Source organism: Oncorhynchus clarkii, chromosome 30 (assembly GCF_045791955.1).
Source record: "Oncorhynchus clarkii lewisi isolate Uvic-CL-2024 chromosome 30, UVic_Ocla_1.0, whole genome shotgun sequence".
NCBI classification, from domain to species: domain Eukaryota; kingdom Metazoa; phylum Chordata; class Actinopteri; order Salmoniformes; family Salmonidae; genus Oncorhynchus; species Oncorhynchus clarkii.
In genome coordinates, this window is record NC_092176.1 from 12,578,509 (window position 1) to 12,603,864 (window position 25,356).

The following is a 25,356-nucleotide window of genomic DNA, read 5'->3' on the forward strand; positions in this document are numbered from 1 at the left end:
ATTTTACTATCAACATTGAAACAATGTCAAATAAATGTCTAGTCAAATATGAAATACAACATAATTTCAGCCATCCAATATACAGTATATTGAATATAGGATGAAAAATATGCTTTTTAATGCAATTTCAACATATACATAGTTCTAATGATTATTTGAAATTAGATTTATGTAAAAACCTTAGTCGGATTTTAATTTACTGTAAATTGACATTTTACCCTAATGTCAATGTTTACAACGCTGGTTGAAATTAGATTTTTTTTTAAACAAACGTGCTCAATGGGAAGTCTGTCTTCTGCACTATTATTTTCACAATCCATTTGAAATGTATTGAATAGTTTTAATCTATCCAGTCCCTGTCCCCAGCTGTGTTTTCAATACCCTCATACACTAGCCTACTCTGTCTGGCTTTGCCTCCCTCCATCCAGCTGAAAAGGGTAACGCTGCAACTGCTCATTATATGAGGGTATTATTCAATGTATGGGGGTCGATGTAATACCTAATACAGAAGTAGTCTAAAACAAATTGTGTGCATGGGTTTGTGTGTGTGGTGTCATTGGTCATTTATGTGGTCTGGGAGCAGAGTGGGCTTTGTGAACCGCCTGGAATGTGTCAGCAGTTGGGCTCTAATGAGTTTATCAGTGGCATTGTGCTGCTACATTACAAATGGCTGCCTTAATGAACCTTCCTAAACAGACAACTAGCTCGAGGTCTACACTTCCAACATTGTCAAGATGAGGTTTCAAATGGTTCTCTTGACTTTATCCATCTGCTTTGGTGCCATTTCATCGTCTCCCTCCATGTCCAACCCTCCGCCTCCGCCCTCGGACTTGAAGAGAAAGACAGGCTGTTTAAAAATGAGTAACTGTAGATGCATCATGAAGGACGGCTCAGGGGTGATAAACCTGGTAGCCATGGCAGATTCAGACGGATTCTTGGGACACCTAAAGCCTGTGCCCTCGGAGAACGCACCGCCAAATGCAGAAATCCTCCTCTCCTTCAGCCCCTGTCAACCATTCTCTGAGCCAGAGGACCTCGCAGGGACAGACTGCACAGATGTGGCTGCCTGTTTGACAGTCAGGTATGTACTTTGTTAAAATCTTAATAGCTAAAAAAAAATACAAAAATAAACTAGTAGTGGCAGTCTTTTGTGTTGGTCAATATTACATTCTGTGAAGCATCAATATAGGCCTAAGTATTTACAAAGGTTCCCAAAGATTAATGAAATGATTCATTTACTGAGCAGGTTTTACAGAAATAACAGATACATCAGTCATTACATAAACTATGGGAGACATGAGGGCAACGAATTCCATTACAACAACAGCTTGCAGACACTGTCTGTTTCATATTCTGGTAAGCAGAAGTATAAAATCAGAAGTGTCATTATTATTCTGGTCCGTGCGCTCAACATTGATATCACCTTTCCCTTTCTCAAGTCCTAGAGTACACCCAGCCCCTGACAGTAGTACACTACCGCTGTAGTCCCAACATATCCACTTCCTTCGCCCTACACTTTAATGGAGACATTCCCCTGCAAATCTGGGTGGAGAGTCCCTGTGCCTGTCCAAACGCCTGTGCCCTGGGGGACGTGGGTCCTGGCACCATCTTCCTCATCATCCTCTCCCTCAGCGCCACTGCCTACTTTATCCTGGGTAAATAGTGTATCCACATATAGATACAGACTGGTGACAGCAGGTGCCTTACTATATTACCGTGTGCCCTCGAGCCCCTTCTAACCTCTCCTCTGTGCTCCTTCCTACAGGGTCCTGTGCTCTGCGGCCATTCAGGGCAGGCAGTGGAGTGCAGATCGCTCCAGAGGAAAGTCTGTGGTGCATGCTCTGTTACATGTTCACTGAACGCAGAGGGGGTAGAAGGAGGAGATACATCTCCCTGCGAGAGGAAACCCTGTGAAGCATGGGATATCGGATGAATGGGGAATGAGAAAGTGGAAGATGACAAAGCTACTGCATATGAAATGACACTGAGGGAAACTTGGGCTTGAGATCAATTATATTTCCAGTGACGTGACTGATATACATGCAGGAGACATGATTTTATGAGGGGTTAATAGTAGTGGGATAGCATTGAACAGCATAACTAACAACCAGACTAACATTTTAAAACAAAGTTATTGCTCCATTTAGTTTAATAAAGATTGAAAACAGAAGAAGTAGAGAAAAAAAAATCAAATTCATTTTTATTGTTCATGAAACATTTAGGGAGGATCACAAAAATAGACTGAGATTACTGTTAATTTAAAAATCTAGTATACATGTGCATTTGTTAAAATTACAATCTAAGATTAATAGAAAATTTAACAAGATTAGACAAAATGCTAATTTATGTGTAAGGACACTGGGGTTGTGTGTATAGCTTAAACCCCTCTTCAAACACAGGAAAGAAGAACGGAAAAAAAGAAAACAAATTCAATCTAAAGTGCTGTCGCAATGAACGTCACACATCACCTGAGACCATTCAATGTAAACCCAGCTGTGGTCAATATTAGCCCATGTGATAACTGATATTTTGTACATAATGCACAGCAATAAATACAGAATCTCATTTAAGACATTCATAGGCAGACAACTGACAGATAATATTTATCAGCACATTGCAAAATGTTAACTCTGAACAAGTGTATCAAACCTCAGAGAATTCAGTCCATAACAACAGCTCTATTAGTCACATATGATAGAAAAAAGTATATCCCAGTTTACATTCAGATATGTAGGAAAACCATTTGTTCTGTATTTTTCAACATCATTGAGAATGTAATTCTATAAAAACAATAAACAGGGAACCTTCCAAACCTCTGTAGTGCTTGATCAATTCAATTTAAAAAAATCTAACAAACCAGCAAGCTGATTAGAAAAACAAACAAATGATGAATGATCCTTCATAAGATGTTTGAAGACATCTGCCAGTGTAAACGACTGCTGAATAGGTATTGTCAAGTCTGACCCCTAGCTTCTTAACCCTTTGGTGTTTGCAGATCGGAGAGAATCAGACAGCACCAAATAGCCATCTAATGGGTTTAGAACTTATAGCATATAAAACTTCCCCCATATTACTACACCTACCCAGTTCCTTGAGATTTGTAAACACTAAAAATGACAGGCTAGGACCTACCAGTTGTTTGGGGACATGATTGAAGATCAGAGACTGATCCCTCAACAGGCCATTTCTTCACAAGGGGGCGCCAGAGTACTACAATCTAAATGGGATTGAAACCAGTCAGACCAGTGCTGAGAACTTTCCCTCTTCTCCATCACCAGCTCTCCTCCAATAGTGACTAGCATTGTCATCACAGAGATGATCTGGTGCTTTGGGTCTTGTATGAGAAAAATACATTTTAAAGTAGCGCATACAATGTGTATTGGATATTATCTTTACAGTATTACATTTGTCCGATCGTTATTTTTCAATATTTGTGGAAAGGCTGAGGATAGAGAAATGCATGATGTCACTTCCTGATCAACAGGACAATAAATTTACCATGGAAACAAAGATACTGTAACAACATACAGCTGAAATGAGTTCAGACTTAAGCCACATCTTCTGGGGATACAACACATTAGAAATAAAGTGCAAAATGACCAGACAAAAACAGTACAATCAATCAGACCCCATAGGGTAAACAGATCCACAACTAAACATGAAAACTGTGCGGTACAGTCCTCCTCTCATGGCAACCAGCTCAGCTGGTGCTCCAGGATGACTACCATATGTTTCTAGAGTTAGTCCACAAGCTTGACCACATAGGCCTCAACTTAAACTCACATCTTCACCAGTCCTAATGGCTCTCAATCACAACTGGCTCATAGACACCGGCGGACACCCTGAAAGAATGAAAAGTAGGAGAGTAAGAGGTGTGTGTGTGTGTGTGTGTGTGTGTGTGTGTGTGTGTGTGTGTGTGTGTGTCACCTGTTTCCAAGCTGTAGCTCATTCAGGGAAGTGGTCCCGTCTCTACTGACAAACAGTCGCAGGTTACTGTCTGAAGAGGAAACAATCACACCAAGAGAGAGCCAAATGAAACACAGTACAATGGAGGCAGTTATGTACAAAAGAGATTGCAAAAATGTGCTGGACAAGTGAAAGGGCAGGCTTCATACCTTCAGTGTTACTTATGTCACCAAAGTTCTGGCTCTGGACGATCTTTTCAACTATATCGTCAGCATCGATGCGGGTGTCATTCACCCAGGAGGGATGGCTCTCCACAGAATCCTGCTTCCTCCTGTCACAGGGTGGAGGAGAAAGGCCCAGTCATTCAACAGCAAGGTGACAAACAGCAGATACAAAGAACAATATCAGTAGTGTTTCACTGATGGATTGGAGTGTTTCATAGATTGTGAAAACAGACACATTGGGCTAAACACATCTGGTGGGTGGGAGATAGGTCTTGCCTGGGGGGTCTGTTGGATGGCAGGATGGGCCGTGGGGGGCGAGGGGGTCTCTCTGGCCGGCAGATGTCGCTCTCCCTCTCTGGGAGGGTGTCTACGGTCACACTCAGGCCCCCAGAGGTGCTGCTTCCTGTGGAGGTGTTCCTCCGGTGTGTGAGATCAGACATACTGGAGGAGCAGGAGTGCTCTGTGCTGTAGCCTGGGGAACAAGAGTTTACATTACTGCCATTGGTGCAATTACAGTAACAAAGAAATATGACCTATGGAAAGGGAAGATGGGGAACAGGAACACACACCTGAGATCTTGCTCAGCTGGCTGGCGTAGCTGGAGTTGCGAGAGTGGCCCGACTGGAACACTTCTCCTGGGCTGGCCACCTGGGTCTGGTCTGGCTCCTCTGGAAGTCCTGACATCAACCAGAACCACACCTCAATTAGTCAGTCCCTCACCATGTCTCCCAGACCTGGGTTAACTGTTTAGTGTTGATGAGATAATCATAAAACACCCACAGTTACCAGCTTTAAATCGGATCCTTCTTGCACGTCATACCTGAGCTGATGACAGAGGGCCTGGGCTTCATGGACCGGCCCAAAGAAGGGGGACGGTTAGGGGTTCCAGTGCCCTCACCCTTGCAGTCTAGCTGCAGGGTATGGTCCTGGCCTGAGATCGAGATGGACTTGGCTGTGCTGGGGGCGCTGCAAAAAACATGACTGGTCAGTCCACATGTTATACTGCGGGAAAAGTGGCGACAGCATCAGGTTTACTAACTGTATGATGATGAATGACAGATCAGAGATTTGAACATCTATCAGGTCACTCACGTTTTAAAGCACGGATCTCCAGAGAGGAGGGTCATCCCGATAGTCACCTTCAGAGAAGATCCAGACAAAGACAACTTTTATTACAATATAAAAAGTGAAAAAAGACAGTGAGTCATGTTTGCAGTAGCTATATCAAAAGTTCCGCTGAGGTGCTGGGCATCAACAGCTCTGGGTGATCAGTTGTCATGTGTCACAAGTGGTCCAGAGCCCCACCAATATCCAGGACATTTGTATGCAATTCTGGTATTTCATGTCACAACAAAACATCATATCAGTTAGCAAACATTGTTTATATATATTTTTTAATAGGTTTATCTAATAAAGCATACGTGGTTGCTTTCCGATTGCATTGTTGCTTTGGTCAATTTTTATTGAATAAGACCGCTCAAAAATGCAGCAGTTTCAGCGTTGCTCTGTGCTTTGTGTGGTGGAGAGGCAGACAGAGAAAGTACAGAGCATAGGTATCGTTGGCACAGGGTGCTGTCACTCATGGGGTCACTACATCACCGCAGCACCTGCTGGGAGAGCTAGCCAGCAAAAGCCCCTCTTCGGTGCCCAGGGGCCAGGGTTCTGGTCTAGAAGCACAGTTTCGACTACTCCTACAGTTTGGCTTCGATACTGAAGTTTAACTGACGCCCGGAAAAATACAACTATACACATCACCTCTTTGCACAAAACATTCATTGAATTATTCAAATAATTGTCGCCTTGGACGTTTTTTCGAATTTTTTTAATCACACACAATTACAATTTTATATTCATCCAATGTCTGCCATGTTTTTGGATAACGTGATTCCGTCGTCGCTGCTTGTGCTCGCCCAAGATAGCTCATTGTCTTTAGCAACAGATAAATCAACATCTTATGCCTGCCAACTTTGATTGGACTGATGTGTCAACTTCATAGCTAGCTAGTTCCTTACCACGCACTGTTAAACACGTCTTCAAGCTAGCTAGCTTAACTAGTTTAAACATGGAACTGTAACTGTGCAATATAAGCAGCGAGGGAATAGCGTCATAAACGTTGCATATTGTTAACCAGACCCCTTTATAATAGGCAGGCAGATGCACGCAATGTCGCAATATTGCAGACCAATTACTAGCTAGTTTACTCTACAAAAGTATGCTCGACTACCGTTGCCTTCCGGGTAATAAGAGCTAAAGATATGGGAAGTAGCCATAACCCATATTTATAAAATTTGTGTGTGGCTCAAAACAACATTTCTGGGATTGGTTATTAGTTCATTCAATGTGTAGCCAGTGGAGTGGACTGTTTTCAATGCATATCAGCTTTGTTGATTAAGTTTTCCCCACCACCATTTTCATGTTAAAACCACCACTGTGGGTGATCAGAAGGATGATTTCCTTTACCACTCAATATAAACGATTTACCGAACAAAAATATAAAACGCAACATGTGAAGTGTTGGTCCCATGTTTCATAAGCTGAAATAAAAATTCCCATAAATGTTCTATATGCACAAAAAGCCCTCTCTCAAATGTTGTAAACCAATTTGTGTACATCCATGTCAATGAGCACTTTGCCTTTGCCAATATAATCCATCCACCTGACAAATGTGGCATATCAGGAAGCTGATTAAACAGCATGATCGTGACACAGGTGCACCTTATGCTGGAGACAAAAGGCCACTAAAATGTGCAGTTTTGTCACATAACACAATGTCACAGATGTCTCTATTTGAGGGAGCGTGGAATTGGCATGCTGGCTGCAGGAATGTCCACCAAAGCTGTTGCCAGAGAATTTAATGTTAATTTCTCTACCATAAACTGCATCCAATGTCGTTTTAGAGAATTTTGCACCCGCAGACCACATGTAACCACGCCAGCCCAGGACCTCCATATCCGGCTTCTTCACCTGCAGGATGGTCTGAGACCAACCACCCAGACAGCTGATGAAACTGAGGAGTATTTCTGTCTGTAATAAAGCCCTTTTGTGGGGAAAAACTCATTCTGATTGGCTGGGCCTGGCTCCCCAGTGGGTGGGCCTATGCCTTTGTTGCTTGTTGACTTTATATTTTTGTTCAGTATATATTAGTTGTTCTGTTCAACCAAACCAAACCCAACCCTGAAAAAGTCCTGAGGTCAACAGTCAACTCCTGTCCACCCAAGCTTACCTTCAGTATGGAGTTGTCCTGTCTGGTATTCTTGGTGTCGTATCCCTCCAGTAGACAACAGCGGACCGCAGAGCCTGAGCCAGCGAACTCTGCCATGTTTAGGTCAGTAAAACCCAGCTGAGGGAGAGCAACAGTTACATTAAAGGTAGACTCAGTGATATGACGTAGATAAAGAAAGTAAACAGCATTGTGGGTCAAACTAAGAGTGTTGAAGAGTGATGGTCCATTTCTCCGCTGTTTTGTTGCCCTGGCTACCACGCTGTCTACAGCGTGAAGCAATCCCGTGAACATGAGCCGATACTGTGTGAGAGCAAGGTCTTGCATCTCGCTCATCTCAATATCTGCGGTGCTGCTTGTGGCAACGTCATTTCACTGAGTCTACCTTTAAGTACAGTAGTTTTAAACCTTCATATACTGTGACATACATGTAGCCATCTGGATGTAGAGACAGGCTGTATATGCTCCAGACACTTAGCCCTACTGTTTCTCATTTTAGTCTCAGGTTACCCAAGAGATGACTCTCATTTCCCTTTCTCCAGGTTTTATTTCCTCGAAGCTACTGTTTACAGATGTGTGTATTTAAGGAAGCCTACTTCCAAAGAGGAAGGGGTTATATTTAGCTTAAGGAAATCCAGAAGCAGAACGTGAGAAAACACAGGAAGGGTCCCTGGCAACCTGAGTGTGCATTCTCTGTAAACTTTCCCCATCTAACATGGTATAGTTTACATATGCTTATACAGGAGTGCCAAAGTTGTTGCTTGTGTTTGTAGAAGTGGGGTGACTAATGTTCCTGTTTAAATGGAGTAACGGGAGTGTTTGTGTGTGTTGACATCAGGCTACAGTAAATTGTTTAAATGTGTTTATGGATATAGGATGGAGTGCTCAGGAGGAGTGGGCTCTTACCTTTGAATACATTTTTCCTCCTTTGAGTTCCTGTAGAGAAAACAGGAAGAGGGAGATGACTCCTGAGGACTTTGACAGTCAGGCATGCAGTGGAGAGTGTGTGTTTAGCACTGCTCTACCATCAGATTATAGAGGCTACAGTTAGGGGGTGTTAATTGTACATGGAAATATGCATAATCCATTATTACATGCAGGAAACTGTAGCCCTGGATGTTCACAGAGATAACAGCATAGAGCTGTGTGTTGGTAAGAGAGGTCTCCAATCAGTCAACACAGACCTTCCGCACAGAAACCCGACAGATCGAGGGATCCAGCACTCCAGTTGTGGGGTTGGCACTCATTTTACACAAAAAGGTGAACCTCTTCTTCCATCGAACACAGTTCTCCTGAACCTCCACTCTGTGTGACAAGAGAACAGGGATCAACAAGGGGATGGCACTACAGCACAGATGCATCAATCTCAATTTTAAAAGGAATTGGTTAACACGTCTGTTATTAGTGTCAAGAGAAATCTAAAGTGGAGAGTGAATGACAGCCATTACTGTTTGAGTGACCTCAAAAAAAGAAGTCACTAATTCAACGTAGCAAATGACATCACTTGTGCATTTGGCCTCTCTTCAATGTCTTGCTCCAATTTTAGAGAAAGTAAAAACTTGTTGTCGAGGAAAACGGCGAACAATAATCTACAGGCTTCTGCAAAAAAAGAAAGTTGATGTAATTAGGCCAGTGCCTGACGTCACCCTGTCCACCCATACGGTGAGGAAAATGGATGAGAATACAGATTGGTTGGCATAAAACATTCCTGGTGATAATCTACTTCCCATGTTAACATGCTTTAAACCCTCCTTCTCCCAACTGGACAGATGGACTGAGTGCAAGCTTTGACAGTACTACAGTCATGCCTCGGCATGGACCCAGTATCCAGCCACTCAGAATGCACAGAAGAAACTCTAGTGAATTCAGTGCTTAATGTGGACTATGGAAAGAATAAATAACTTGCAGAGCAAGAGGAGCTAAATGTATAGGGCTAGATATGCATGACCCATCATCTTCCATGCAAACACACAGTCATGGTGGACAGATCGGCCTGGTTACTGTAGTGTGTACCACCACCTGGGAGTGCTCAAAGAATCAGGTATTACCGGACTACACCAGAGGACACCCAGTGAAACATAACTATCCTTTAAAATCAGGCAAAACCCAAACACGCTCTACAAGTGAGTAGGCAGTAAATGCAGCAGGCTTCCTGAGCGGTTGATCCAACAGAGACGTAAAGTGCCTTCAGGAAGAATTCCCTTTACTTTTCCACGTTTTGTTGTGTTACAGCCTGAATTTAAAATAGTTTAATTGAGATTTTGTGTCACTGATTTACACACAATACCCCACAACGTCATAGAAGAATTTGTAAGGATTGACGCTGGAGACGAGAAGCAGGTACAGGGAGTGAACATTTCATAAACAATGGACATGAACAGGAACAGCATCTGGACAGGGGGGGGGGGGGGGGGGGGGGGGAATAGGGCCAGCTGAAGCATGACGTGGGATGGGCGCCTGCAGAGCCCACCGAGGCAAGAAGACCTCTCGAGCCAGGTAAGGTGTGGAAGCCAGACGTGCTAGCTGAGGCACCCCCGGTTCCATCGGCGACTGCACCCGGACCAGACATCACCAGCCAAAACAAAAAACAAAAACTCCCAGATGCTTCCATTAGTGGTGTCAGCATTCTGTAAGGATCAACACTGGAGACGAGAAGCAGGTACAGGGAGTGAACATTTAATAAACAACGGACAGGATACAGAACAGGAACAGCGCCTGGACAGGGGAAAAATAACGACATCAACGACAATGCTGACACGGGGAACCAACTGAGGAACAGACAGATATAGACGAGGCAATGAACAAAGTAAAAGGAGTCCAGGTGAGACCAATATTGTGCAGCTGTGCGTAAGGATGGTGACGGGTCACGTAATGAAGGGCAGCCTGGCACCCTCAAGTTCTGGAGTAAGAATGTGATGTAGACAGGTGTAGACCTTTCTGTGAAATGCTTACTTACAAGCCCTAAACCAACAATGCAGTTAAAGAAAAATATGTAAGAAAAATATTTACTAAATAAACTAATGGGAAAAAAAGAGCTACAATAAAATAAGGCTACATACAGGGTTACCGGTATCGAGTACCACTGTTTATATTTTCAAGCATGGTGGTGGCTGCATCATGTTATGGGTATGCTTGTCATCGGAAAGGGAGGTTTTTGAAGATAAAAAGAAACGGAATACAGCTATAAGCGCAGGCAAAATCCTAGAGGAAAACCAACTGAACCAGGTTCAGACACTGGGAGATGAATTCACCTTTCAGCAGGACAATAACCTAAAACACACGGGCCAAATCTACACCGGAATTGCTTACCAAGACGACATTGAATGTTCCTGAGTGGCCTAGTTACAGTTTTGACTTAATCATCTTGAAAAATCTATGGCAAAGCAACAATCAACGACAGAGCTTGAAGATTTTTTTCAAGAATAAATGGGCAAATATTGTACAATCCAGATGTGCAAAGCTCTTAAAGACTTACAGCTGTAATCGCCACCAAAGGTGCTTCTACAAAGTATTGACTCAGGGGTATTTCTTCATTTAATTTAATTAAATTTGCTTAAATTTCTAAAAACGTTTTCACTTATGGGGTGTTGCGAGTAGATCCGTGAGAAAAAAAATATATTTAATACATTTTGAATTAAGACTAACAACAAAATGTGGAATAAGTCAGGGGGTATGAATACTTTCTGAAGGCACTGTACCTAAGAGTGACCATCACTGTTATGAAATAAGCACAGGGGAGTACTACAGTCCCTTTGGTCCAGCAACAGAAAATAAAAACTCACTGCCATTCAGGTTGGGTGTTGTGCAAAGAGGAAGAATTTGCCCTGTGTACAGTGGTCAGATAGCACATGGTCCCTAACCAGCTGACACATTTGATTAACTATAGAGCTGCAGAGGGGCTTCAGTATAGTGGTGGGTAGTCGTTGGCTCCTTGCAGGGCACAGGGCCAAGGCACGTGTTCCTACTCCATGCCATGCAAGGGAGTGGCGTCATAGGATCATCTGCCCAAAGAGAAGTTCCAGGTGAGCCACATGTAATCCCTACAGTACCTCTACATCAGGGACAGCATGTCCCCAACTGCACACATGGCTTTTATGATGCAGACCCCGAGTATCAATTCCACACTTTAGGCATACTATCTGAAGTCACATGACTGACAGTGACACTTTATACACTGCTTGACTAGTACATGGCTGTCCCCTCTGCATTGACACATGGCTAAAATGCAAGAGATGTGATCCAGCCTTCCACATAATGAATATATAGCACTGTTGAAGTTAATAAAATCCTTCCCTTCTCTAGTATGAGTGTCAGTTCCACAAAAACTGAACCCCACCACAGCAAGCATTTAGATTTACACTAGGAACCATCATCGTGCGGTGAAACATCGGAAGTCATACATTTTCAATGGAAGGAAAGCGAGAGAAGAGGGGGCAGGGAGACTGGTAAAAGCGATGCGAGCATGGGTAAGGGAGCCGAGTAGGTCGGGACTAAAGTTGGAGAAAGCTGAACTTTATTTACAGTTGAAGTCGGAAGTTTACATACACTTAGGTTGAAGTCATTAAAACTAATTTTTCAACCACTCCACAAATTGATTGTTAATAAACTATAGTTTTGGCAAGTCGGTTAGGACATCTACTTTGTGCATGACACAAGTAACTTTTCCAACAATTGTTTACAGACAGATTATTTCAAATATAACTCACTGTATCACAATTCCAGCGGGTCAGAAGTGTCCATACACTAAGTTGACTGTGCATTTAAACAGCTTGGAATATTCCAGAAAATGTCATGGCTTTAGAAGCTTCTGATAGGCTAATTTACATCATTTGAGTCAAATGGAGGTGTACCTGTGTATGTATTTCAAGGCCTACCTTCAAACTCAGTGCCTCTTTGCTTGACATCATGGGAATATCAAAAGAAATCAGCAAAGACATCAGAAAACATTTCCAAAAGCCTGAAGGTACCACGGTCATCTGTACAAACAATAGTACGCAAGTATAAACACCATGGGACCACGCAGTCATCATACCACTCAGGAAGGAGACATGTTCTGAACATACTTTGGTGTGAAAAGTGCAAATCAATCTCAGAACAACAGCAAAGAACCTTGTGAAGATGCTGGAGGAAACAGGTACAAAAGTATCTATATCCACAGTAAAACGAGTCCTATATCGACATAACCTGAAAGGACGCTCAGCAAGGAAGAAGCCACTGCTCCAAAACCCCATAAAAAAGCCAGACTACGGTTTGCAACTGCACATGGAGACAAAGATATGACTTTTTGGAGAAATGTCCTCTGGTCTGATAAAACAAAAATAGAACTGCTTGGCCATAATGACCTTTGTTAAGTTTGGAGGAAAAAGGGGGAGGCTTGCAAGCCGTTGAACACCATCCCAACTGTGAAGCACAGGGGTGGCAGCATCATGTTGTGGTGGTGCTTTGTTGCAGGAGGGACTGGTGCACTTCACAAAATAGATGGCATCATGTGGAAGGAAAAGTATGTGGATATATTGAAGCAACATCTCAAGACATCAGTCAGGAAGTTAAAACTTGGTTGCACATGGGTCTTCCAAATGGACAATGACCCCAAGCATACTTCCAAAGTTGTGGCAAAATGGCTTAAGGACAACAAAGTTAAGGTATTGGAGTGGCCATCACAAAGCTCTGACCTCAAACCTATAGAACATTTGTGGGGAGAAATGAAAAAGCGTGTGCGAGCAAGGAGGCCTACAAACCTTACTCAGTTACACCAGCTCTGTCAGGAGGAATGGGCCAAAATTCACCCAATTTATTGTGGGAAGGTTGTGGAAGGCTACCCAAAACGTTTGACCCAAATGAAACAATTTAAAGGCAATGCTACCAAATACTAATTGAATGTATGTAAACTTCTGACCCACTGGGAATATGATGAAAGAAATAAAGGCTAAAATAAATAATTCTCTCTACTATTATTCTGACATTTCACATTATTGAAATAAGGTGGTGATCCTAACTGACCTAAGACAGGGAATGTCTACTAGGATTAAATGTCAGGAATTGTGGAAAAACTGAGTTTAAATGTATTTGGGTAAGGTGTATGTAAACTTCCGACTTCAACTGTAAATCATCTGCGATATTGCGACGGGAGTGACCAATCGAAGCTCCTACTGGATTGGCTGACAATGGCGAGGCTAGCGTTGCTAGGCGAGTGCCACTTGTATAGCGTTAAGGGCCAGTTATGGATCAGCGCAAACTGGTGGCAGCTGCTGCTAACACTCCCCTCCCCTTCACCCATTATATTTTTGCAACTCTCACCAACACTGCACATCCAGTAACACTTTTTCCTCCCTTCTCAGTCTCTCTTTTTTCTTTTTATGCATCTCTCACTTTAGGTCAGGAACGACTGAAACCCAGCTATGGTGCGTTAAGCCAATTGGCCAAATAAAATAGTTGTTTACTAGAGGAACTTAAAAAACAAGTCATAACTCCACTACTGCTGCTTTGTATTACAAAAACAGATTCCAGCTATTTGATTGGCTACAAACCTTTAGTAATAGTACGCCTACACAAACTCCAACAAAATTGCATGACTATAAACATTCGGTCATACTTAAATGTCTAACATACATGAGTTCCCCATTTCCTCTCTCAATGACTCATCTTGTACATTCTATAAATGTTTTAAAACACTTTTTATGCAAGTATTTTTGCTCACTACCATTTTAGATTTTTCAACTCTAATAGGTTCTTTATATAGTCGTCCCTTCATGTCTTGCCTTGGTCCTTAATGCTGTGCCACACACACACACACACACACACTTGTTTAGCTCTTATCAGGAGCGCCACACTAATCACTGCCCCCCTTTGGTCTGTCTCTGAAAACGTTCTCAGCCACATTCCACATACCAGATGGCTTTATTCAACCACCATGGCAACCACACGCCTCAAATCCCCGACTACAGCGTTCATTCAAAATGAGAGTGAAAGAGCTAGAGCACTGAGGAGAGAGACATGGGGGGAGGGGGTCTGGAGACAACACTTAACAACCAAACTCATTGTAACAGCGGTATCTGAGACATTCTCGGAGTCAGTTCACAGATACAGAAGGCCACAATGTCACAGGGAGTAATCAACAAGGATCTCACCAAGGAAACGCAACGCAACACACAACGCACTGAGAAAACAAGGGGAGATATACAATATCTGAACAATGTTGAAAGACAATCCTCATTGGAGGCCAGCCCAGTTCTCAACACCAGCATGACCGGTTACATCCAGACCCAGAGAGAGTTAAGTGATCACAAAACAACACAAACATCAGTTAACAAAACTCAAAAAGGAAAATGCAAGAGTTGTGGCAATAAAACTACACAGGAAAAGGAAAAAGGGTGAGAACTATGACTATTGACTGAAACGGATTGAAAGTTTACACAACTGGCAGATGTTGTTGTCAAAAAAGGAAATAAGTCAGTGGAACAAAAAGTTGTTCACCACATTGAAATCACAGTCATATCCACTAGTAGCTATATCAAAAGGAATTTGTTTATTTGAGAGCTACAGTACACTGTCACCCCCTACTGTACCCCAGCTTAGGATGACTCACTCAGTCAGGCAAGCTTTACTATGGGATTCTTATCTCCCATCCTGTCCCAGAGGCTGGGTGCTGTCCTCAGGCACTCTACAGCAGCAACACAAAATAGCAGCAGGCCTGTGTCAGTCACTGGCCCCTGACAGAACTCGGATAAACAGCCTAGCCCTGGAAGAGAGCAGTGTGGAGAGCTGAGGAAGCTGCAGTGAATGAGGACTTCAGGCCATGGTAGAAACAGTACACTGAGCCTACACTTGACTTCGAAAAATCTCTTTTGGTTATTGAACTACAGTAAGTGAAGTGGATTTACACCCGGTAACAGAATTGCATCATGGGTCCCTGATTGGTATTACACAGAAATGTCTTATTATGGATATGAATGTCATTCTCTTTATGGTGATGTATTCTAAATATCTACACAAAATTAGAAATATGCAATATCCTCCATTGCATATAGGGTATCATTCTACACACTGGCTATTATTTTAATGAACTCCGCCCCACAAAAAACTAATATTGGTTGGTCCGAACCAAGTACGATATTCATACTGAACAAAAATAAAACACAACATGCAACAATTTTACTGAATTACAGTTCATATAAGGAAATCAGTCAATTGAAATAAATGCATTAGGCCCTAATCTATGGATTTCCTGACTGAGCTAGGGTGCAGCCCTGGGAGGACATAGGCCAGCCACTGGGGCCCAGCCAATCAGAATTAGTTTTTCCCCACAAAAGGGCTTTATTACAGATAGAAACACTCTTCAGTTTCTGGGTGGCTGGTCTCCCGCAGGTGAAGAAGCCAGACGTGGAGGTCCTGGGCTGGCGTGGTTACATGTGGTCTGCGGTTGGACGAAATGCCAAATTCTCAAAAATTAAAGTTGGAGGAAGCTTATGGTAGAGAAATAAACATTAAATTCTCTGACAACAGCTCTGGTGGACATTCCTGCAGGTAGCATGCCAATTGCATGCTACCTCAAAGGTTGAAGCATCTGTGATAGTGTGACAAAACTGCACATTTAAAAAAAGTAGACTCTTATTGTCCCCAGCACAAACTACACCAGCTTCTTGATATGCCACCCTTGTCAGGTGGATGGATTATCTTTGCAAAGGAGAAATGCTCACTAACAGGGATGTAAACACATTTGTGCACAAACAGAGATAAAAGGGTTTTGTGCGTATGGAACATTTCTGGGATTTGTTGTATTTCAACTCATGAAACATGGGACTAACACTACACATGTTGCGTTTATATTTTTGTTCAGTAATTAACACAGGTTTGGACATCAAACTAGAGTACAGTTCAGCAGAGTAGAGTTCAGTACAATTAAATAAGTTAGTGTACTCAACTATACTAACATTTTAAAAACTTGTGAAACAGTTTCAGATTTTGTCCGGTCCAAATCTGAACCAATCTTTGAGTAAGTTTACAAGCACACTAATAGTTTGATATTATTAAATGGATTATGGCAGTAGGCAGATTATGCAATACTCTGTTTATACTCTGTCATAAGGTCAAAAACAAAGCATAAACCGATTAAAACACCTGGTTTTCTGAGCAATCTTTCAAATGATTATGAGATGTAAACACCTTTAAAAAAAACAATTGGTGTTCCAGCGGTGTATTTGATCTAGCCGTGTGCTTGCGGCATCTGATCGAGCCTCCCTCTTTAGCGTGAATGAAGTGTGTTCGGAACAAATGAATGTATGCGTAGTATAATTCATTTTCACATACAAACTTAACATGCATGAACTCAGAATCAAATATGCTCCCCAAAAATAACATGTTCGCTGTGGTAGAACGTTATCTTGATTGGCAATTTTCTGCATTTATAAGTGCCATCAGGTAGCCTTATAAATGCAAAGCATGTAAACATTTTAAAATCAAACTATTATAATAATCTATCCACAATAAATTACATTATTGTGTGAATGTAACCATACTCATTGATGTCTATGTTTGGGCCAAATCAAGGCCAGTCCGGACCAAAAACTACATCTGTGGATGTTGAAAACAAGGCAGGGAGGACTGACCAAATATCAACATCCATGGACGTCCGGTATTGGTTGGTGCACAGTGGTTAAGGATGCTGGTTACAGTAAATGCAAAGAGGGGGATCATGGGTAGGTGTCAGTAAGAGCTGGGAGAGATGACATTAACTGGAGAGAGAAGCAGAAAGGTGGAGGGAGGGGTGGTCTAGACTGTTTTAACACTTGCTTTGCAGGTGACCCAACTGTGGTTTGTGACTAATATGATTACCCATTGTAGCAAATTCAAATGCAGCAAATCAATTACGGATTTTTCAGAAATTCTGTTACCAATTCTTAAGCAAGGCAAATAATTTATCCAAAACTAAGTATAAGTGTTGATATTAGTTGGCAGTTACTTATTAGTTACTTCAACAGGATTGTGTTTTGATGTATTTATAAACACCCTTTAAAAACGGGTTCTGGTAGATGTTTTCCAATACCCCTTTTCCATCTGTGTGACAACAAATCAAATCCTTTGCTTATTCTTAATATTTTGGATAGAAAAGGTTTGAAAAATGTATAAACCTTGTGTAAAAAATGTATTAAAAAATATATATAAATACAATCCTATCTGATAATTGACATGCTCCTTTGAACTTTACATGTTGGTGCTTATGGGTCCTTTTACATGGAAATGCCCTTGTCTAATCAAGGCGTATGAGGCTCCAGTCCAGGCCATGAATGCAGTTATCAAATGTAGGCAATGTCGCATTTCAATACAAAATACAGTCAGTAGCCTGCACTAATACTAAATTAGCATGTACACTGTAAATTAATTGAAAGTGAAGGCCATTTTAAAACAGGATGCTCCTCTTGATTACCTGGTCAAAGACCAGAAGAGGCGTGGCAGACCCTTGTCTCTGTTCTATGGATGGGGCAAAAGAGGTGATGGGAAAACAGGAAACAGCTGGACAGCAGCCTGTCCCAGTGAGTCAACCTCCACGTCCGCTAATTTTACTCTTCTTTCAATTCCCCCACTCTCCACTTCACTCATTCTTCCATTAACAACGGTCATCAAAATTGCAATAAAAAAAAGTATAAAACAATTGTGATAAATGCAACAGTTGGACAATGTATGAAGATACTCCAAACCTGTCAATCCATCAGATACTGACTGAATTATAGCACATAAAACATTTTATTGGCTCAGACAACTAAATAATGGAGTTCAGGGATTGGTGGGAATTTAGGTATTCAATTTATTATATATTTTTTTCTTAGAATGCACTAATATATATATATATATATATATATATTTTTTTTTAATGGAATCAGGTATTTAAAATTGTGGGGGGGGAATGTAGATGTGCCTAATTTGCATAAATGGACTGGTTATATTTGCATGTATGAATAAATTAACGAAGGGGGGGACAAGGCTGCAACCATCCAAAACTTACCGTCTACCCTACCTGCATTCACCTGCCCTGTCTACCCTACCTGCATTCACCTTCCCTGTCTAGACTGCCTCGTGAATTACTGTTGTTCTAACATTCTGTTGCATTATTCAACAAGTGTGTCAATTGCAGGAAACCCTCTGATTAAAAATCAACACATTTGGCTCTAGATTACACCTACTGTATGCATAATTTACATTGTTTGCGAGATCTAATTTCACTATAAGTGTCCATTTTCGGGAGTTGCTTTCATTACAGAGCATCTAATTTGCAAATAATTCAACTGTAATAAATTATTACCTTTTCAAAAGACACAAAAAATGAACACCCATCAAAATAAAGTGATCTTTCTTGTGATGATGTGTTAAATCCCAGACGAAGCGTTAGCGTTCTTATAGACGCAACGGAAAGACAATGTATTCCATTGAACTCATTTCAGCTATTACTGGGGTGTGTTTGACATGTCATTACAAACATTTCCGTTGTCGTAACGTTGAAAAACGATAGGTACAAGCAAGAGTATGAAAGAGTCGCAGGAGTAAAATGAAAGTAATCAATCCAGCATGATTTAAGTGACAAGTGTATTTTGCACTTTTCAAACACAGGAAATGGAGATCTGAAAAAGAGATTTATTTGTATTGATTTATTTAACCTTTAACTAGGCAAGTCAGTTAAGAACCAATTCTTAATAACAATGACGGCCTACCCCAACCCAGACGACGCTAGGCCGATTGGGAGTCCCATACGGCGGGGCACAATCACGGCCGGTTGTGATACAGCCTGGAATTGAACCATGGTCTGTAGTGACGCCTCTAACACTGAGATGCAGTGCCTTAGACCGCTACGCCACTCGTGTGGGCGGGGTATGAGTGTTGCTACTTCCATCCAGTTGTCCATGATCAGATGTGTCCTCTGTTAATCAGGAAGGAGAGAAGACTGTGTGCAGCATGCAGCAGGCATCCAGGCAGGGAAGAGGGAACCTGAACATTCCCCACCATGTCTGTACCATGCAGCCCAGGCCAAATCTTGTCCAGTTCAGGAAATTGATCTAATCAGGCCCCACTGCCACATCAAACAACACGCTCTGCTCACTGCTGGCTCTTAAAGCTAGACACAAACAAAACAGATATGGGTGCTAAAACACAAAACCCATGCATGGAGTACAAATGGCTCTTCCTCTGCCAAAACCCTACAGGGGAATGTATGGCTCGCTGGCAGCCACTGGGCTGTTTTCCCTTTTACAATTGGCATGAAGAACAGTGGTAATTCAGCACAGAAAGCAATATACAATATGTAGTTTAGCTCTTAGCAAGACCTACATCAGAAGACCCAAAAATGAGCTTCCAGAGTCACATAACAGCATGTGATCCCCCTTGCTTACGGCTTGTGTTACAACCATTAGGACTGAAGCATTTCCACACTATGGAGCTTGGCCCATTGGTCAAACTCCATGGATTTCAAAACTATTTCAGACACAACAACAGAACAAAGGGAGTTGTGTGTACTGCACTCCCCAGGCCCTGTGACATAACACGACATCTCTAGCAGAGACAGACCCCCCCAAATTAGTCTCCTTTTCTAAGAAGCCCTTGTTTTCTGCACTTGGGTAACAGAGATAATCAGAGACAGAGTTGCCAGATAACTCAAGCAGATTGGATGGAGACAACCTGTTATATATTGCTCAAGAACAGGCTTCATGGGTGAGTTAAAAAAAATAAGTGTGTTAATCAATGATGACAGGCATAGGAGAGAAACAAAAGCCATACACAGACCTGGGACACAGGGTGGCCACAGTTCAGAAGTTCAGTTAGGACATACTGCATCATAAGGTTCTCCATAGTGGGGAGAAAGATGAGCTCTTATCTGAAAGCCCAGAAAAATGGTTTCCTCACAGGTCAACCAGACGGGACATGCTCCAGCTATTCTGAGGTGGAAGAACCTGACTGGTAATATGGAATCAATGACTAATTCAAAGTGTGAAAGGAAACTCAGCTGTATATTAATAAAATATACATATTGGAAATGTCCTGGAAGACTGTGTGCAGTCCTGCGGGCAGTGTAAACTGAGGCTGACATGAACAGTTAATGTTCTCTATATATACACAAACGTATGGGGACACCCCTTCAAATGAGTGTATTCAGCTATTTCAGCCACAACCGTTGCTGACATATATTTAAAATTGAGCACACAGCCATGCAATCTCCATAGACAAACATTGGCAGTAGAATGGCCTTACTGATGAAACCTTCATCAAACTTCTGTCCTGCTAGAGCTGCCCCGGTAAACTCTAAGTGCTGTTATTGTGAAGTGGAAACATCTAGGAGCAACAACGGCTCAGCTGAGAAGTTGTAGGCCGCACAAGCTCACAGAACGGGCCCACCAAGTGCTTAAGCACGTAGAGTGAAAAAAAGAACCTTTCCTCAGTTGCAACACTCACTACAGAGGTCCAAACTGCCTCTAGAAGCAATGTCAGCACAATAACTGTTTGTTGGGAGCTTCATGAAATGAGTGTCCATGGCCGAGCAGCCGCACACAAGCCTAAGATCACCATGTGCAATGCCAAGCATCAGCTTGAGTGGTGTAAAGCTTGTCGCCATTGGACTCTGGAGCAGTGGAAACATGTTCTCTGGAGTGATGAATCACGCTTCACCATCTGGCAGTCCGACGGATTAATCTGGGTTTGGCGGATGCCAAGAGAACGCCACCTGCCGAATGCATAGTGCCAACGGTAAAGTTTGGTGGAGGAGGAATAATGTTCTGCGGCTGTTTTTCATGGTTCTGGCTAGGCCCCTTAGTTCCAGTGAAGGTAAATCTTAACGCTACAGCATGCAATGGCATTCTAGATGAGTCTGTGCTTCCAACTTTCTGGAAACAGTTCCTGTTTCAGCATGACAATGCCCCCGTCCACAAAGCGAGGTCCATACAGAAATGGTTTGTCGAGATGAGTGTGGAAGAACACGTGACTGGCCTGCACAGAGCCCTGATTTTAACCCCATCGAATACCTTCGGGATGAATTGGAACGCCGACTGCGAGCCAGGCCTAATCGCCCAACATCAGTGCCCAAACTCACTAAATGCTCGTGGCTGAAAGGAAGCAAGTCCCTGCAGCATTGTTTCAACATCTAGTGGAAAGCCTTCCCAGAAGAGTGACAGCTTTTATAGCAGCAAAGAGGGACCAACTGAATATTAATTCCCATGATTTTGCTATGAGAGGATTGACAAGCAAGTATCCACATGACCAAAAGTAAAAATGTGGCTTGACAAATGCTTATGAACTCAGATCCAAACAGTTCTCTTTGAGACAATACTCAGGATCCCTTAATCATGTTTTTGCACAGCTACCCTTCATCCGATGTCACACAACCCTCTACCTAACATTGTGAAAGCCCCAGAGAAGCATCACTTCCCTCTCCAGCCTACTTTTCAACAAACACTCCCAGATCAAATACCAGACTCCTTTTGTGTTCCCATTTATATTACTAAAGTAAACAATGCCCCCTCACATAAACATGTGTTTTATTTCACCAGGTGTTAGTATGCCAGTGTTTGGGTGTGTAGCTGAAGGAGAGGAAGAGCAACAACATTCTACAATCTCTACTTCCATAATTTTTCCTAAAAGCTCTCCCATCTCTGTACAATTAATGTTGTGTGCTTTAGGGAAGGAGTCAGTAGGTGTCAGTTTTCACAATCAGATCCAGACCATTACAAGTCACCCTGTCTGCCCAAAGTGAGCTAATTCCTCCTGGTAAATGTCCTCTAACTCCAACCACTACACTCTGTCTGGGGCAACATGGAAAAGACACAAAAGCTGTTGATGTGTTGAGGTTGGGGAGGGGAAGGATTGTATGTGACTTGAATGGAAATGTACAACTTGGAGGACAGAGAGCTTAGACAAATATCTGCAGAGGGCTTTTCTCCAACTCAATTCTGTCTTATGACCCAGTTACCAGTCTGACCCACTTGGCTTGGTTCTAAACCAGAGCTTGGAAGTTAATGCTGTATCAGTGGCCTGCCATATTCCAGCCACAAACCCTTCATCTTAAGGATCTGCCCCGTGCTACGTTAGCTCACTCGTCCCGCAGGGGACCCACCTATCCTGTAGAGGTTCATTCGTTTTTTAGCCATTTGGTTTGCTGAGTGAGTGATACCTCGCAACCCCCCCCCCCCCCACCATGGTTTTTGTGATTTTCACATTTTGTCCATATAATTGTCATTTGGAGGAAGGATTGTTGACATATTTGACATTTATATCAAGAAGCATAATTGAGAAATAATGTATCAAAGTTGGCAAAAAAAATAATTATACTCCATAGTGTTTCATCTGTAGGTGCTACAAAGCACACATTGGTGTCATATGAAGCTGTATCATTTGCTCTGTAATAAGAGTAGTACTTTGATTTCAAAAACTCATTTTTGACATTCATGAATATAGAAAGATAAAACATGAATATTGAAAATATAATATTTGGGATTTTGATAATTTTCCCATATATTGTTGAACATAATATGCTGTACAGGCATATCAAAGTTCCAGAGTGGGATCTCTGTTACTGTTACAGTTGTCTAATTTGTAAGCATTACCAACAGAGTGAATGTTTAAATCAGTGGTATTTAAACTTTTTCAGCAGGGACCCCATTTTTTCCACCAGAATTTCTGGGGACCCCATTATTTGTTATGTATTTCTTGCAACCCCACCCAAAATCTTATTATAAAATCAATCAATTTTGATTTTTACATCAACAAATAACCTTCAATTCATGAAAATGAAAAGAAACCAATAAATATATTTACTCAATAAAAATTGTATCTTTCAAATTATCTTTCTCAAAAACGTGTGTATATTGTTCAATGACCTGTACTTTTAATTTGTAGTCGCCACTCAAAAAAAAAAAAAAGAGAGATTGTTTGGTTTACATTTTAGCAACCCCACTGCAGTTCCGGTCACGACCCGACTTTGAATACCAATTGTTTAAATTTATTCAAAATGATGGCCCTCTGCTGGTGATTTGTGGGATGTGCAAGGATATAGTTAAAAGGAGGGCTGTGATTGGTTACATTGCCATTTGCTCTGTATAAAATGGACCATAACTTTAAAACTAGCAGAGATCACACTCTGGAACGTTGATATGCCAGTACAGTGTATTATGTTCAACAATATATAGATACAAATGTCTAGGTCAAAAATACGTTCTCCAAAGCACTATTCTATGGATTACATTTCGTGAAAATCCCCAAAATCATGGTATTATTTTCTACCGTTTCGTGAGGAATCACTGATATAAAGCTTAAGGATGGTTGGTTAACAACTAAAATGCATAGATGAAGTTATGGATGCAAGGACAGACAGTGCATAAGACCAACATGACAATTTTAGTCAGGCCTATGCTACTTTGAATCTAAAACAGGTTTTATTTACAAAGACATTGTTCACAAACAATGCAGAAAAACAACATTGTGTTTTGGGTTATGACAGAGTAAGAGTGGTGTGAGGCATTTCACAAGTTATAACATTATGACAGCAGTTTGGTTATTATGTAGACTACTGTATTGCCCATGCGACATGCCCACAGCGAGCACAAAATAACATTTTACCTTGATGAAGTTGCAACAAAGTCTCCACCGTCCAACAATCGAAGTTTGCAGAACAATACTCCGTTGACAAAAGGCACAGCGGTCAGCTCCTCCAATGTCAAATGTGTCTGAAACTTGAATTTCTTCTTTTTCACAAAAAAAGCCATTGATGGATATTTTAATGAACCTATAAACAATGATTAAAAAAACACATGATTAAGGGGCTGATAAGCCTCGTTCATAGATAAAATATTAATTCATATTACATTCTAAACCGATGTGGTAAATATAACACATTGAAACAACTTGCAAACTGATAAAATGATCATCCCAAAACATTGATTACATACCTTGAGACCGAACCACAGTTTAGATTGTCACCTCACAACTTTTTCTTGTGCGCTTGATGCAATGCGGGCTCAAATGCTGTTGGGCTAACGACCCGCCAGCTTGGAGAACAAACCATAGTAGAACAAGCAACACATTTGTCTGAAACTTTTCTGTTCAAACCAGCCTCTGATGCTATGTGAAATACAACTCCTGACATGTATCTCTTTTTCTTATATCGCCAGCTAAAGATAAGAAAGAGACAATTCACATGCCATTGGTGACCCACACACTTAAAGAAAGACAACCCTAATGGACAGTATTATTACCCCGAAACAATACCGTTGATGGAGTTCGAATACCTGAGCCACGGTGTACCGGTCTATGGCCGGTGACGTGACGGAAAAAACGGTGAGGGAGGAGCGCCTTTCTCAAAACAAACAGTAATCTGCGCCAATGTTGTCAAGAAGGCAATATGGTGCATCATACAGAAACCTACATTTATTTCCAGAAAATATATTTTTGAATTTTCTAACAAGTTTTCATTGGCAATAAGTTTTTATCAAAAGCAATCACTTTTGCAAGTGAAAACACACAATCCTACTCATTTCTACAGGTGCCTAGGCTACATAACTTTTGTTTTGAGAAGATTTAGCCGTGGGCTTTGAACTGGGAATCTGTCTGCCCGGTTCCAAAACGAATGCAATCACTTTTTACCCGAAACAAACTCCTCTCACTGGGATAACCCGGCCCAATAATCGAATCCCTTCATTGTTTAATTAGCTCCGCCCCTGTATGGTCAGGCGTCATTGACAGTGTTGGCTCGTGCTCCCATCGAACGACCTGAATACGACCCCTTGTGGCTATGCATAAGAGGTTGGACTGGTGTCATAGACTAGATTTAACATAGTAAATGTAAATCCGAGACATGCAAATTAGTATAATATGTTACGTTTGGTATGGTTACATCACAGGAGGTTGGTGGCACACTAATTTGGGAGGACAGGCTCGTGGTAATGGCTTGAGTGGAATAAGTGGAATGGTAGCAAATACATCAAACACATAGTTTCCAGGTTAATATTATGAGCCTTCCTCACCTCAGCACCCTCC

General features: G+C 41.8%; 1 protein-coding gene across 1 annotated transcript; it reads right to left on the reverse strand.

The window, feature by feature from the left end:
- Positions 1 to 2,174: 2,174 nt before the first annotated feature.
- On the reverse strand, positions 2,175 to 24,586 carry LOC139390049 (estrogen-induced osteoclastogenesis regulator 1a). Its single transcript, XM_071137160.1, has 12 exons — positions 24,270 to 24,586; positions 23,941 to 24,106; positions 8,535 to 8,655; positions 8,257 to 8,286; positions 7,354 to 7,470; positions 5,223 to 5,269; positions 4,951 to 5,096; positions 4,700 to 4,807; positions 4,407 to 4,602; positions 4,116 to 4,237; positions 3,928 to 3,997; positions 2,175 to 3,842 (listed from the first exon to the last, which is right to left on the reverse strand). Exons 2-12 carry the CDS (start codon positions 24,084 to 24,086, stop codon positions 3,797 to 3,799), a joined length of 1,149 nt encoding a protein of 382 aa, XP_070993261.1. The 5' UTR covers positions 24,087 to 24,106; positions 24,270 to 24,586; the 3' UTR covers positions 2,175 to 3,796.
- Between the last annotated feature and the right edge of the window lie 770 nt (positions 24,587 to 25,356).